Source organism: Aotus nancymaae, unplaced genomic scaffold (genome assembly GCF_030222135.1).
Source record: "Aotus nancymaae isolate 86718 unplaced genomic scaffold, 86718_ANA_hifiasm-v0.15.2.pri h1tg000064l_1, whole genome shotgun sequence".
NCBI classification, from domain to species: domain Eukaryota; kingdom Metazoa; phylum Chordata; class Mammalia; order Primates; family Aotidae; genus Aotus; species Aotus nancymaae.
The window spans coordinates 25,630,692-25,643,827 of record NW_026988479.1 but is presented as its reverse complement, the minus strand read 5'-3'; the positions used below and the strand labels follow the sequence as shown (position 1 = coordinate 25,643,827).

The following is a 13,136-nucleotide window of genomic DNA, read 5'->3' as shown; positions in this document are numbered from 1 at the left end:
GCCTCCCAAAGTGCTGGGATTACAGGAGTGAACCATTTCACCCAGTCCTCATCCAATTTCTTGATGTGATTCTGCCTCCCTGGGGCTGCACAGATAAAAAGTTTTCTCATTCATTCCAGCCTGACAGCTCTGTAGAGATTTACAGATATATCACACCCCCTTGGGACAGAGTCAGGATAAACATCTCTAGTCTGGCCAGTGTTTCTTATGACACAGTTGCAGCAATAGTAGCTAACATTGGTTTGTCACTGACTATATATCTGTACATGCACTTTGCTCATTTAATTTCCAAAACAACCCGAAAAGGCCCAAACTATTATTATGCACACTTTGTTGATGAGAAAACTAAAGCTCATAGAGGTAAAGTGAGCTGCCCAAGATCACAGGACCAGAAAGAAGTAGAGCTGTGTTCACACCTGGCTCTACGTGACTGCAGAGAGTACCAGGCTCCTGGCTGGCCAGTTCCCACCATGCGAGGCTCATAGAAAGCACTTCAGTGTTTGATTAATCCAGACCTCTCAACGCCCCTGCATTTTTCTGCTTTTTTCCTTACTGGCTCTAGAAGGCCATGGGTTTAGAAAATCTTCAAATGTCAGAGTGTAAAGGGCCTTTAGAGATAAGCTGGGCTGGGAGGCTCAGTGAGGGAAGGGGCCAAGAGAGGAGGATGTGAGCCCAGGACCAGGTCAGCTGACTCCCATCGAGGCTCCATTCACAGCCAGGGCTGCTGCTAAGATCCCATCACCACCACTTCTCTGAGCTTAGAACTGCCCCCAAGCTACTGTTCTGTAACAAGAGGAATGACGATAAAGGTCGGGAGGTAAGTGAGCCCTGCCCTCCAAGGCGAGCTCCTGCAGCCCGCACTCCAGCCCACAGTGACTCCACGGAAAAGGAATTCAGCAGGAGGTTTGGAATAGATCCAGCCAGTCATCCAGATGACTTTTGCCACCCTTCACAAACAAAGCTGGTGGGGGCACCCCAGAGTCCCTTGTAGCAGAGCACCATGGGGCAACTCCATCTAAAACTCCTCAGACTAAGGAGCCGCCCCCTCTGGCAACATCCCAGGCAGCTGCTCCAAGATAGTGCTCCTTGTGTCAAAGGGGTGGGAGGTAGCCAAATGCTATGGGGGACAGGTACCTCACTGAACCCTCCATCAACCTGGCTGTGGCCTGTTTTTGTGCAGGTCATGATGCCCCTACCACCTCCCTACCTAAACTTCTACAGGGCTAGGTTGGGGTGCTAACCCTTTAAACACCCACCCTGGACATTGGATCAGGAGCCCTGAAGACAGCCCTTCAAGAGAGGAAGGGGTGGAGGGCAGGCACAATGAAAAGCTGCCTGGGGTCAGGAGACTTGGGTCCAACCGGGTAAACCCTGAGGTTGGGGGGTAGGCGAGAAGCCCCAGCACAGCCATTAGAAGGGAGTTTGTACCGCCCACTGTCACGACTGAGCGCCCTGCAGCCCAGGCGCAGTGCCGTGCACCTGACGCTCGCCACCTTGTTCAGTTCTCACAGAAGCTCCGAGAGATAAGTCCTGTGATTCTTCTCATTCTGCAGGTGAAACTGGGGCTCAGAGAGACCTGCCCAGGGTCGCACTACTTATGAGTGGCAGAGCTGGACTCAAAACTCAGAAAGTCTGGCTCTGAGTCTAATCTCTTAACTACTCTCCTTCCAGACTAGGCCTCTAGAAAGAGGGAAAACAAGAGAGGCTCTGCTGCTCTTGGATGATGGCCTGCGAAGCCCTCTGCTTCCTCATCTCGTGATCAATGCCCCTCAGCAGTGCCTTCTCCCCTGAAAACCCAGCTGCCTAGAACAACTCCTTTCTCCCACTTCTCCCTCTCAGGAGAAGAGTCGATAAACTCATTCTTACTAGGGTATAAATGACTGATAGGGCATGAAAGATTAGTAGAGTGGGGAGGTCACAATGTTGGGAGTCAGGAGACCTCAGTTCTCATTTGGCGCAGGCAGGGACAAAGCCTTTCCCCACCCCTACCGCCCTCTGTGGGCAGCTGCCTGTTCTGCCCACCACTGGGGCCCGTGTGGATGGAGGATCCACAGGAGGGAGGTGGGGCTGGGGAAGGGAGGCCAGAGCAGAAGGTCAGGACAGGGAGAATTCTAGGAAATGCTTCTTCACACGATGCCGTCAATGGGAGTGTCCAGCCAGGGTCGGGTGGGTGGGGTGAGACAGAGTAGGGGGTAGGAATAGAGATTGGCTCAAGGCAGCCCATTGTGGTTGTCCTGGGGTCTTGGCAACAGGAAGGGTAAACAGGCTGGGTAAACCACCCCCCTGGTGAGGTCAGGAAGGAGCTAATGACTGGCCACTGCACAACCTCTGGCTCAGCTGGGGGCAGGAAAATGGAGAGGCCTGAGTAATGGCCTGGCTACCTTGCCAGCCCCTTCCCCATTCCTCCCACTGAAAGGAGGAAATGACACAGGCTCCATGCCCTGGGGAGCTCTCCATCCCCAGAGTCGTGGTGAGTGCAACCTGACTGGGGTCGGCAGACTGCTAGACCTCCTCTCAGGAGGAGAATATCTAGGCTTCAGTGGGAAGGACTGCCAGGCATGGGAGAAGACACACACATGGGGTGGGAGCCCCAGGCCCAGCCCCTGCCTCACCACTCACAGGCTGGCAGAAATCACCGTATACCTCTCCCTTGATGCCCAGAGGAGAGACTAAGATCAGAGGGGGGATGCCACATGCCCTAAGCCATATCTCCCAAGCCACAAAGGCACCTCAGGTGCTCACCTTACTCACTCTGCTGGGTCCTCCCTGAAGCCAAGCTTCCTCCTGGATGCTCCTGCCGGCCTTCGGGCCTCAGTTCTCAAAGCCTCCGGTAAAGGCAGCCAATCGCCTGGCTAACTAAGCCAGGAAAATCCCACATCCACAGCAACACGAAGGAGCTGGATATGACTTTTCTCCTCCACAGATGACTCAGCCCAGCTCTTTATCAGGAAAACCGATTTTGCAACAGCCTTTTAAATGGCCTCTCCACCCCCAGTCTCTCCCCCGCCAATCTACCCGCCCCACACTGCCAGATTCATCTTCCTCCCTCTGGGCTCCACTCATGCCTCTCTCCTGCTCAAAACCCTCTGCTGCCTCCCCAGGACATGGAGGATCAAGAGGAGAGTCCTCATCCCGGCATTCAAAGCCCCTGCCATCCAGGCCTGCCCGAGAGCTCACTCACCTTCTCTCTGTGCCCTCAGCAACAGTGGAGGGAGTTCAGTGGCTTGCAGCTCCCACAGCTGCACAGTGAATTCCTGCCTGCCGAGCAGCGTTTGCACAGACTCCGCTCCCGGGAACCCTCCTCTGTCTCACATCCTTTCTACATGCCCTAATCCCTCAGATTTCCGGCCTACCTAGAATGCCACCAACCCCTCCAAAAAGCCTTTCCTGATCCACTGATGTTCTATCTGCACCACTTAATAACTGCAGTGTAACATTCGTTCTAGCAATGTGCTCACCACATGCCAGGTACCGGGACAGGGCCTTACTTCACTTACTTCCACAGCAACCCCGAGGCCAGCACTATCCTCCTCTCCTCGTTAGAGAAGACACTGGCTCAGAGGGGTGCAGTGACTTGCTCAAGGTCGCACAGCCAGCCAGAGCAAGAGCAGGGATTCAAGCCCTGGGTGCCCAATGCCCAGTCGAGGGCCAGTCACGTGGGCCATGCTGCCCCCTCCCAGTGTTTTGCTTTGTAGCAGTCAGGGTCTGGGCCCTATTTTTCCCCAGAGATTGCAGTGACCTCGAGGGCAGGGGCCTCTGCTGCTTCCTGCCTTGTCCCCACCACATCTTCTACTGGCACTTGCAGAATAAACATGAAATCTATGAGGATGACAAGAGCCAACATTTTGGGGGCATCAGATACTGCCAAGCCAAGGGTTTCACATGTCTTTTCTCATTTAATCCTCACAGCAACTCACAAGGAGGTTCCCTTAGCCCCATTTCGTAGATGAGGAAGATGAGGCACACAGAAGCAGCTAACTCGTCCCAGGTTTCACAGCTTAGCAAGGGGCCCCGCGGTCTGACTAATCTCAAGCCTGAGCGCCTTCCTTCTGAAGAGCACACTCATCTTCCCTACTTACCCACCCAGGCCCAGCCCAATGGCCACTTCTTTTAGGAAGCCCTCATCAATCCATTCAGACTTCTAGATCAGTGCTCCTCCCTGTTCAATCTGGCCCAGAGGCCTCAGATCAGGAACAGGGCTCAGAGGAAACAGCAGGTTGAGAAAACTCAGAAACCCAGGGGAAGGAGGCTGGGCCTGGCCAAACTTCTGGTTTCTCTCTGCTGGCAGTGGGTTGGGATCAGGGAGGGCAGAGATGGAGGGGTAGGGGGAAGCTAAGATGAGGGCTCCTCAGTCAGCGCAGGCCTGACCCGACTTCTATCCTTGCAGACCACAAGCCCTGCTCCCTACTGGCTGACCACGGCCCTGCCAAAGGCCAGGAGCCACAGCCTCTCTCTTGCCCATTTTACAGGGGTAATCCCTAATCTATAGTCAGTAAGTTTTTAGAAACTTTGAAATGGTAAGTCAGAGAGAGGCAGGCTGAGCCCCAGGTATACAGCAAACTGGAAAGGGAGGGCTCACAGAGAGGATCACAGGGTCACAGCCCAGGCTCCCTCCTCTCCAGGCCAGCCCTGGGTGAGCTAGGCCTGTGCTCATGAAGACCCCTCCTGCCATTTCACTCTCCCCACCCTCCGCTGCCTGGAAGCCTTGGGAGTACAGAAAGGACTGTCACACCCTGCCTTCCCAGAGAAAACATGTCATCTAAAAGACAGGTGGCAAGCCAGGGCAGGGGAAAGAAGTGGTTTCCCCTAGACGTGTCTCTGCCAGGGTCAGGGCGGGGCCTAGGTCATCTGTGGATCCCCTCCACTCTTCCCAGGGCCTGGCCCACCACAAAGATGTGGTCCTTCCCCTTAGCCCTGTGCTAGTCTAGGGCCAGGACTGGTCTCTGTCCTCTCTCAATGCCCCCAGACTCAGCAGAAGCCATCACCCAGGAGGGGTTGAAGCCATCACTGTGTTGACTAAATAAACTACTGAAGGACAAGCACTTCCACAATCTAAAGCCTCCCCCTTCACATTTTGCTCCACCATTCATCCTTGGAGATGAATTTTAGATGTGTCTAAATCCAAGAGTCATCTAGATTCTAGATCAGAGATCTAGAGGATGGTTCCTGGGAGTGGTAGAAGAAGGAAGGAGAGAGCAACATGTTTGTGAGAGAAGAGGAAGATGAAATCTCAAATCACTGTGTTAGACCTAAGAGGAAGAATGTTTCATGAAGTGAGGGGAAAACATAGAGCCTAAGAGTAAGATGAATTAGGATGAAGCAAACCAGGAAGCCTTCCTGGAGGAGATGACATATGCCCTAGATCTTGAAAGATGGAGAGAAGGAGGCATTCCAAGCAATGAGGATAGCTCAGTAGAGGCTAGGAGGTTCAAAGTAACCCCCACCCCACTCCCCTACCCACCCCCATACCCCAAATCAAGACCAGCTGAATAAAAAGGAAGTTTTGATAGAGGAACACACTTACTGGGTTTGCCCAGAGGCCAGGGGTGAATGGGGAGAACCAGACACAGTTCCATAGGAGCCATGTACATTACCAGGCTCATGCCCAGAGACCAGAACCTGGGCCTCCGGGGGCGTTACATAGACACCCCTACTCCTTGGGCCACAGAGCCAGCTGGGACCCTCCGTGTCTGCCTCTCTTGCCATCTGTCTCAGCAGCTTCCTTCTTATAGGAGAGGACGCTGTGCAGCCCAGCAGAAAGTGAAGGCCAGCGCCCTGTGGTAAATTCCCCACATTCCTTCCTCACAGAAAAATAAATAACTTGGGAGGAAAAACGCAGGAGGAATGATAATGACAAAGTCACCACAAACTGGGTAAACAGCGGAGCGATGAGGTTTATCCCCAGGCAGTGTCATCATCAGCCCAGGGCTCTGGGACAGACAAACCTGCCCCCAACCCGTGTGGGTCTCCCAGACAGGGTCGCAGGCTCACTCACAGCTCCCAAAGAAGGAGCTGGGAATCCCTCAGTCGTGGCGTGTGGTCACTGTGGGCAAACTCATCAGGGGCCGGGTGCACCCATGTTCATTACTGAGTACTTCTAATGTGCAAGGTGTTCGGTTCAGTTTTATCATTTTTCATCATGTTTTATTTTATCCTCACAAGCTGTGAGTTAGGGAGTACCATTATTCCCTTTTTTTTTTTTTTTTTCTGAGACGGAGTCTTGCTCTGTTGCCCAGGCTGGAGTGCAATGACGCCATCTCAGCTCACTACAACCTCCGCCTCCTGGGTTTGAGCAGTTCTCCTGCCTCAGCCTCCCAAGTAGCTGGAGTACAGGTGCACACCACCATGCCCAGCTAATTTTTGTATTTTTCTTTAGTAGAGACAGGGTTTCACCATGTTAGCCAGGCTGGATTGAACTGGATCACTGACCTTGTGATCTGCCTGCCTTGGTGTCCCAAAGTGCTGGGATTACAGGGATGAGCCACTGTACCCGGCCCATTATTCCCATTTTACAGATGAGGAAACTGAGCCTCAAAAAGAAAGGTCTTGTGATTTGTCAAGGTTATTTGGCGAGTGAATGGACTGTGGTTTTCCAGCCCATCTCTCGCTCCCCCATCCATTCAGCCTGCCCACTCCTCCCACAGACAGCCCTCCTTTACCAAATCCAATGAGAGGTGCAGCCAGTTCTTCTCCCATCTAAGGCTGAGCAAGGCATACTGGGCTACCTTCAGTAAATCACTTCACCTCTCTGAGTCTCAACTTCATCATCAATAAAACAGGGATGATAATATCTGCTTTGTAGAGTAGCTGCTGAGTAAATGAGATGCAGCAATGATTTCTAAAATATAAAGCACTAGGCACACTTTTGGGGAGCAGTTAACTGTAGGCTTTTGTACACACTCACCTCTGCATGACTCGACCAGGCTGGGGCTGTATCTGTCTCTCTCCCTGTCTTTACCACCCCTCTTGGGGTCTGATCTCACTCTTCTGCTCACAGTCAGGCACGACCCAACCCTAATCCCTTCCCAACACCCCCCGCATCCTCTCTGCACAGGGGATCCCTGTGTCACTTCTAGCCACTGTACTGTAGGAGCGAGAACCAGTTCTGAACCTCAGGCCCCCTCAGAGGAGGGCACATGGCTCTGGGGTGCTGGCGGATGCTGACCCTGCCATGCCCCTCTCCTCCACTGCCATTCACCAATTACCAGGCGGGGCTGGCCCCGCTCCAACAGGAGTCTCCTGCCAGGGAGAGGCTGAATCATGCAGTCCTGCCCTCCATGTTTCCCTCAAACTACAAAAGAAAAGAAGACTGGAAGCCAGGAGATTTGGTTCCAAGGTCTGTCCTATCACAATTTGGGTGAGACACTGAGCTGATCCCTGATTCTCTTCGGGCCTCAGTGTATCCAAGTTGTCCAAAGGGGGGATTGGACTGTCTGGTGGTTCCTACAGTGTGGTGCCCCCATCACTAATGGAAGCAAAAAGGATTTTAGGTCGTGCCCTGATATTTAAAATCTTAACAGTTATGTAAATTTCAAATGTGAATTGGAAAAGAGGTATAATGAACACACCCAAACTTGTGATCTCAAGTATATTACTGCTTAAGGGGAGGCTAAAGTGGACATTTCACTAACAAAAACAAAAAAAATTTTTTTTTGAGACAGAGTTTTGTGCTTGTCATCCAGGCTGGAGTGCAATGGCACAATCTCGGCTCACTGCAACCTCCGCCTCCCAGCTTCAAGTGATTCTCCTGTCTCAGCTTCCTGAGTAGCTGGGATTACAGGCATGCACCACCATGCGTGGCTAATTTTATATTTTTAGTAGAGATGGGGTTTCTCCATGTTGGTCAGGCTGGTCTCAAACTCCTGACCTCAGGGAATCCACCCACCTCGGCCTCCCAAAGTGCTGGGATTACAGGTGTGATCTTGCCATCGCACCCGGCCTTCACTAACAAAATTTAAAGAAAATATGTATAAGTGGTGCATGGATTCATTCATTTAACCAGTATTTATTGTACAACAACCAAGGTCCAGGCACTGTTCACAGCCATGAAAGAAAACAGATTAAAATTTCTGCTTGCATTCGAGTAAGGGAACAAGATAATAAATATACAAGTAAGTCAGATGGTATATGCTGTAGAAAAAAATTAAGCAGGACTTGGAGGTATACAGACTTTAAGGAGTGAGGAGTGATTTGCAAAGGTAGATATGCTAACCAAAGCCATCCTCACTGAGAAGGCACATCTGAGCAAAGAACGGAAGAATGTGAGAGAGTGAAGCATATGCTTGTCTAGGGCAATAAACAGTGCAGGCAGAGGGAACAGCGAGTGCTAAGGTCCTGAGGCAGGCTCATACCTGGGAGGTCTAAGGATGATACATATACTATGGAGGTAGGACACGAATAAGCAAAGTAGAGGCCGGGCGTGGTGGCTTATGCCCACCCAGCACTTTGGGGGGCCAAGGTGGGTAGATCACTTGAGGTCAGGAGTTTGAGACCAGCCTGGCCAACATGGGGAAACCCCGTGTGTACTAAAAATATTAGCCAGGCATGGCGGCGCATGCATGTAATCCCAGCTACTCAGGAGGCTGAGGCAGGAGAATCACTTCAACCCAAGAGGCAGAGGTCTCAGTGAGCCAAGATTGCACCACTGCACTCCAGCCTGGACAACAGAGCGAGACTCTCATCTCAAAAAAAAAAAAAAGTTGTTTTCTTTAATGGCCCTTCTCCTTCTGAGCTTCGGGATCTCAGGGATCCCCCTGCATTGTGACAATTTCTATACATGCGCACATATGCCTGCAACATACACGCATTCTCAGTAGCCTCTTAATGCTGGAGAGCCTCCAGCCGGCAGCAGCACATCCTCCTCTGCACGGATGCCCACACACAGAGGTGCTGCTTGCTTCAAGCCTGTACTACACACAGCAGAGCGTGCCCAGGCATGCATGCACACCCACAGAGGGGGCAGGACATACACACGAATATGTGCATACTGAGTACCTACAGGTACACGGGACTCATGTGGAAGTCTGGCATGGATGGACATGCATCAGGTACACACCTTCTGGGACATACGTGTCTCCTTCCTGCCAGCCTGCCCTGTCTTCAGGTAACCGGATTAGCAGATGACTCTTGCCTTGAGGGCACATGCTACTGGAGGATGGAAATTGCACTGATGGTCTGGTTTCAAATGCACTTCTTCAGTATCTCTGCACCTCAGTCATAGTCTCGCTTTTCCAGGGGTACATTAAAATCTGCCACGTGATGCTCAAATGCGTCAGGGGATCATGTGGCTGTGGAGAGTGTCCCCTTTGTGTGTGTGTGTGTGCGCGTGCGTGCGTGCGTGTGTGTGTGTGTGTGTTTTAAGACAGGGTCTCACTTTGTCACCCAGGCTGGCAGGCTGGAATACAGTGGCACAATTACAGCTCATGGCAGCAACCTTTCAGGGTCAAGCTATTCTTCTGCCTCAGCCTCCTAAGTAGCTGGAACTACAGGAATGCACCACCACACTTGGCTAATTTTAAAAAAGTTTTTTGTAGAGATGAGGCTTCACTTTGTTGCCCAGGCTGTTCTCAAACTCCTGGGCTCAAGCGATCCTCCCACCTTGGTCTCCTAAAGTGTTGGGATTATAGCATAAGCCACCGTGCCCAGCCAAATGTCCCCTTTTCTATCCTGATTGCAATTAAACGGGGTAAGCCATGTGAAGTGCTTAGCACAGCACTGTACACCTTAGCACCACCACCAGCATCCTCACTTGTACCAAAGTCCTCTCCACCTTCATTCCTCTAGGATACTTGGGGGCAGCTAAAAAGCAGAGGGAAAGGACCAGGCCAGGAGCTGGAGATCTGGGTTTTAGCCTCGACCTGGTCTCCAATTCAATGTGAGGCCTCTGGCAAGTCCCTTCCCCTCTCTGGTCCAGATCAAAAACTTGCAGGTGCTTCAGAATCCCTCAGGGAATGTGGTCAAGATGCAGATTCCTGGGCTCTACCCTAGACCTGTGAGACCACAGAATATGTACCTTAACAGGCTCCCGAGAGGAGTCTGTGCACAGCCACATTGGGGACCCACTGGGCCTTAGAGCCCATGACCTTATAAATAAGTGCATAAGTTAGTTACCACAAGAAGATGTCTGGAACACAGACTTGCACACAGTAAGACTCCATCATGTTAATTAAAAAATACATGTAATAAAATATATTTCTATAATTGTCTATTTTTTAAATTTTTATTTTAATAGAGATGAGTTTTCACTATATTTCCTAGACTGGTCTTGAACTCCTGAGCTCAGGCAATCCTCCTACCTTGGCCTCCTAAAGGGCTGGGATTATAGGTATGAGCCGCCACACACAGCCTATGATAATTAAATATGGTAATATTTTAGCATTCCTTGAATATGTACAACACTTTGACAGTTTTCCTAGCAGTTTTCATGCATCAGAGATAGAGACAGAGCAAGGACTGTTATAGCATTTTGCAGACTAGAAAACTGAGGCAGAGAAAGGACAAGGGACCTGCCCAAGATCTCTGCACACGTGCCATTGGCTCCCAGCCAGGACCATTGGCACAGCCCCATGAGATGCCCCACCTCAGGCCTTATCCTCTCATCCCATATGGTTTTGACTCCTAGCCCCCAGTGTAACTGTCCTTCCACTCCAGGTTTATGAAAACTCTGAGCACACATGACTTCTCTGTGACTCTGGAGAACAGGACCTCAACCAGTTAATTTCCTTCCAGCCGCAAGATCCCTCTCACTGGCAGCACAGGGAGTTCCCAGAGCCCTAACTCTACACGCTGCCATCTGATCTAAAATAGTTGTTTTATTTTAACTAATCTGAGTTCAACCTGATCACTAGCTATGGTGACCTTTAGCAAGCCTTATATGTGCTAAGCCTCAGTTCCCTCTAAAAGATTCTTAATTCCTACTCTGCTGTGTCATTGCTCGGATCAGCTCTCACATAGGCAAAGGCCTGAAACCTACGCTACTGCACATTAACTCTCTGGCTAAAGTGTGAGCTCCTGGAAGGCAGGAACCCTGTTTCATCCACCCATGCACCCACATCTACTTCGTGTAATATGTGCTCAATGAATACATGCTGAATGCATGATGAAAGGAAATGATATGGCCAAAGCAACTCTTTCCCAGTCCTAACTGACCATGGTGTTAATGAGTCATTTCCCAGGTCGAGGGGTAGGGACTCTGAGCAGGGATGATCAGGGCCAGAAGGGACGGTTTCTGGGTCCTGGGAAGCTGCCCTCCCATCTGCACATTGTGGACTGCCCGCCATGGCTGTGACGAAGGCCACACTGGGAGGGCTGTGTTCTGGGAGTCCTGAATGTAATCCTGTTGACTCAGACATAAATAATGCACTAGTGTGTTCTCTCCTCACCACCCTGTCACACTAAGAATAGCATTGGCTATTCTTTCAGGGATTCCAAGGAGAAGAGGGCAGGACAGCAAGATAGGGACAAGCAGGGAAAGACGTCACGGGGCTAGGGACCATCAAGCACCCCCGCTCTCCAAACCCATAAAACAGAGGATCCTGGAGGGCAGAGCCAAAAGGGCCCTTAGAGGCCAACTGTCAGGAGTTCTCAAGGGGCGAGCAGATGGCACCCGCCCCTCTACCAGCCTGTTTTATCTTTTCCTCCTCCTTTCTAACGCCCATCCTAATAAAGCCTGTGCCTCTAACTTAGCCCTCCACACTCCTCCCCCTCCTTGTTCATGGGATGAATAAATAGAGAGTGGGTGAGTGCCCTCTTAGGTGTTTATATGCAAAGCTTTAGAGAGGGAAAAAGATGCTATGGATTTTCATGTATCTTAAGTTTAAAAATAACTGACCTAGAACAGTGCTTCTCATAATTTAAAGTACATGGGAATTACTCAGGAATGTTGTCAACATGCAGATTATAATTCAGGAAGTCTGGGATGGGGCCTTGGATTCTGCAGTTCTAAAAAGCTTCCAGGTGATGCTGATACTGCATGCATGGTCCATACATTGAGGGCAGAAAAATTAGAGTATTTTCCTATAATAGAGTTAAGGAAACTGACACCCAGGGAGGAAAAGGGGTGTGCCCTAGAGTGTACAGCTGAGCTGGGTGCAGAATAAAAGCTTCCCGACTGCCATCCCAGGGCTCTGGCTTCCGGGTTGGTGGCGGGGGAGGGGGTTGGTGCCTGGAGTGGAACAAGGGACAGGTAGCTGTTACAGGCAGTGGGAATAGGTCCGGGGGGCGGCATTCATTCAGACACAAGCTGACCCTCCTTTGTCCACAGACTCCCACAGGGAATAAAAGGAAGTAAGAACTCACCTGAACAGGGGCGCTCGGCTTGAGTGACCACAGCCTCCTGCCCAGGAATGCACTCTCACCAGCTTGCATCTGAGGCCTGCTGGGCTTCCATAACCTTCCTTGGAGAAGGGAGGGATGGCCCCAGACTCTGCTTTCAGCCACCTCATGAAGTGGCTCAGGGGAAATGAATGGGATCTGTCGATAGCACTATCAGGGTGGACAACCAAGGGAAAGAGGAAAAGAAAGGAGGAAAGACTTGCCTCCCAGATCAGGACCAGCATGCTCCTCATCCTGTGATCCGCCTTAAGCCCCTTCACAGGCTCCAGGCTCTGTACCACCAGCCCTACTGCTGCGACCCCTGCACTGCAGCTCCCGAGGTGATGCTTTACCTCCCAGGCTCCAGCCAGGCTGGGCTTCTTCCCAGTGCTCAGCCAGTCAGCATGGCACTTTCTCCCCTCTAGGCCTCTGCACTGGCTGCTCCTTTTCCTAGAGCCCTTTCCTCCCTTGCCCCTTCGGCTGCACCTTTCTGACCATAACTCTCATCTTTCAGGTCTGTTCACAGGTCCCAAGGCCCCTCAGAGGTCACATTCTCCTGCCACAACACCCTCTGCCTCTCCCCTAAACTCTCATCAGCTTTGTAATTCCACCAGAATTTGTTTTCATGTCAGTCTGCCTATCCCCACAGGGCAGGGACCTTGTCTATGTCCATGCCCCTGTGCCTTGGCCACAGCTGGGGCTCAGTAAACATTTGCTGTAAAAGAACAAATGCTTGAAATACTGCTCACATCACGACTGCAAAGCCTCCTGTCTCCATGCTTCCACGTGACCTCACTCACCCAGACTTGTACAGGATTGGGATT

The 13,136-nt window shown here is 51.3% G+C and overlaps 1 protein-coding gene across 16 annotated transcripts in view; it reads right to left on the bottom strand.

Annotated features, from left to right (window-relative positions):
* SYNPO (synaptopodin) overlaps positions 1–13,136 on the bottom strand; it is a 54,807-nt gene that overhangs the window by 14,756 nt on the left and 26,915 nt on the right. For 2 of the 16 annotated variants that reach the window (XM_021677490.2, XM_064366523.1), the window contains exon 1: positions 3,498–3,515. The exons of 8 other annotated variants lie outside the window; for them this stretch is intronic. Coding sequence is in view for 1 of the 8 variants with exons in the window: in XM_021677485.2 (XP_021533160.2) it covers positions 5,525–5,603 (79 nt within the window). In the remaining 7 variants the exon portion in view is untranslated. Of the gene's footprint in view, positions 1–2,742; positions 2,958–3,181; positions 3,438–3,458; positions 3,476–3,497; positions 3,516–5,524; positions 5,800–12,297; positions 12,317–13,136 lie in introns of those variants that run through there. 6 more of the 16 variants (XM_064366522.1, XM_021677485.2, XM_064366524.1 and 3 more) reach the window with 6 other exon arrangements.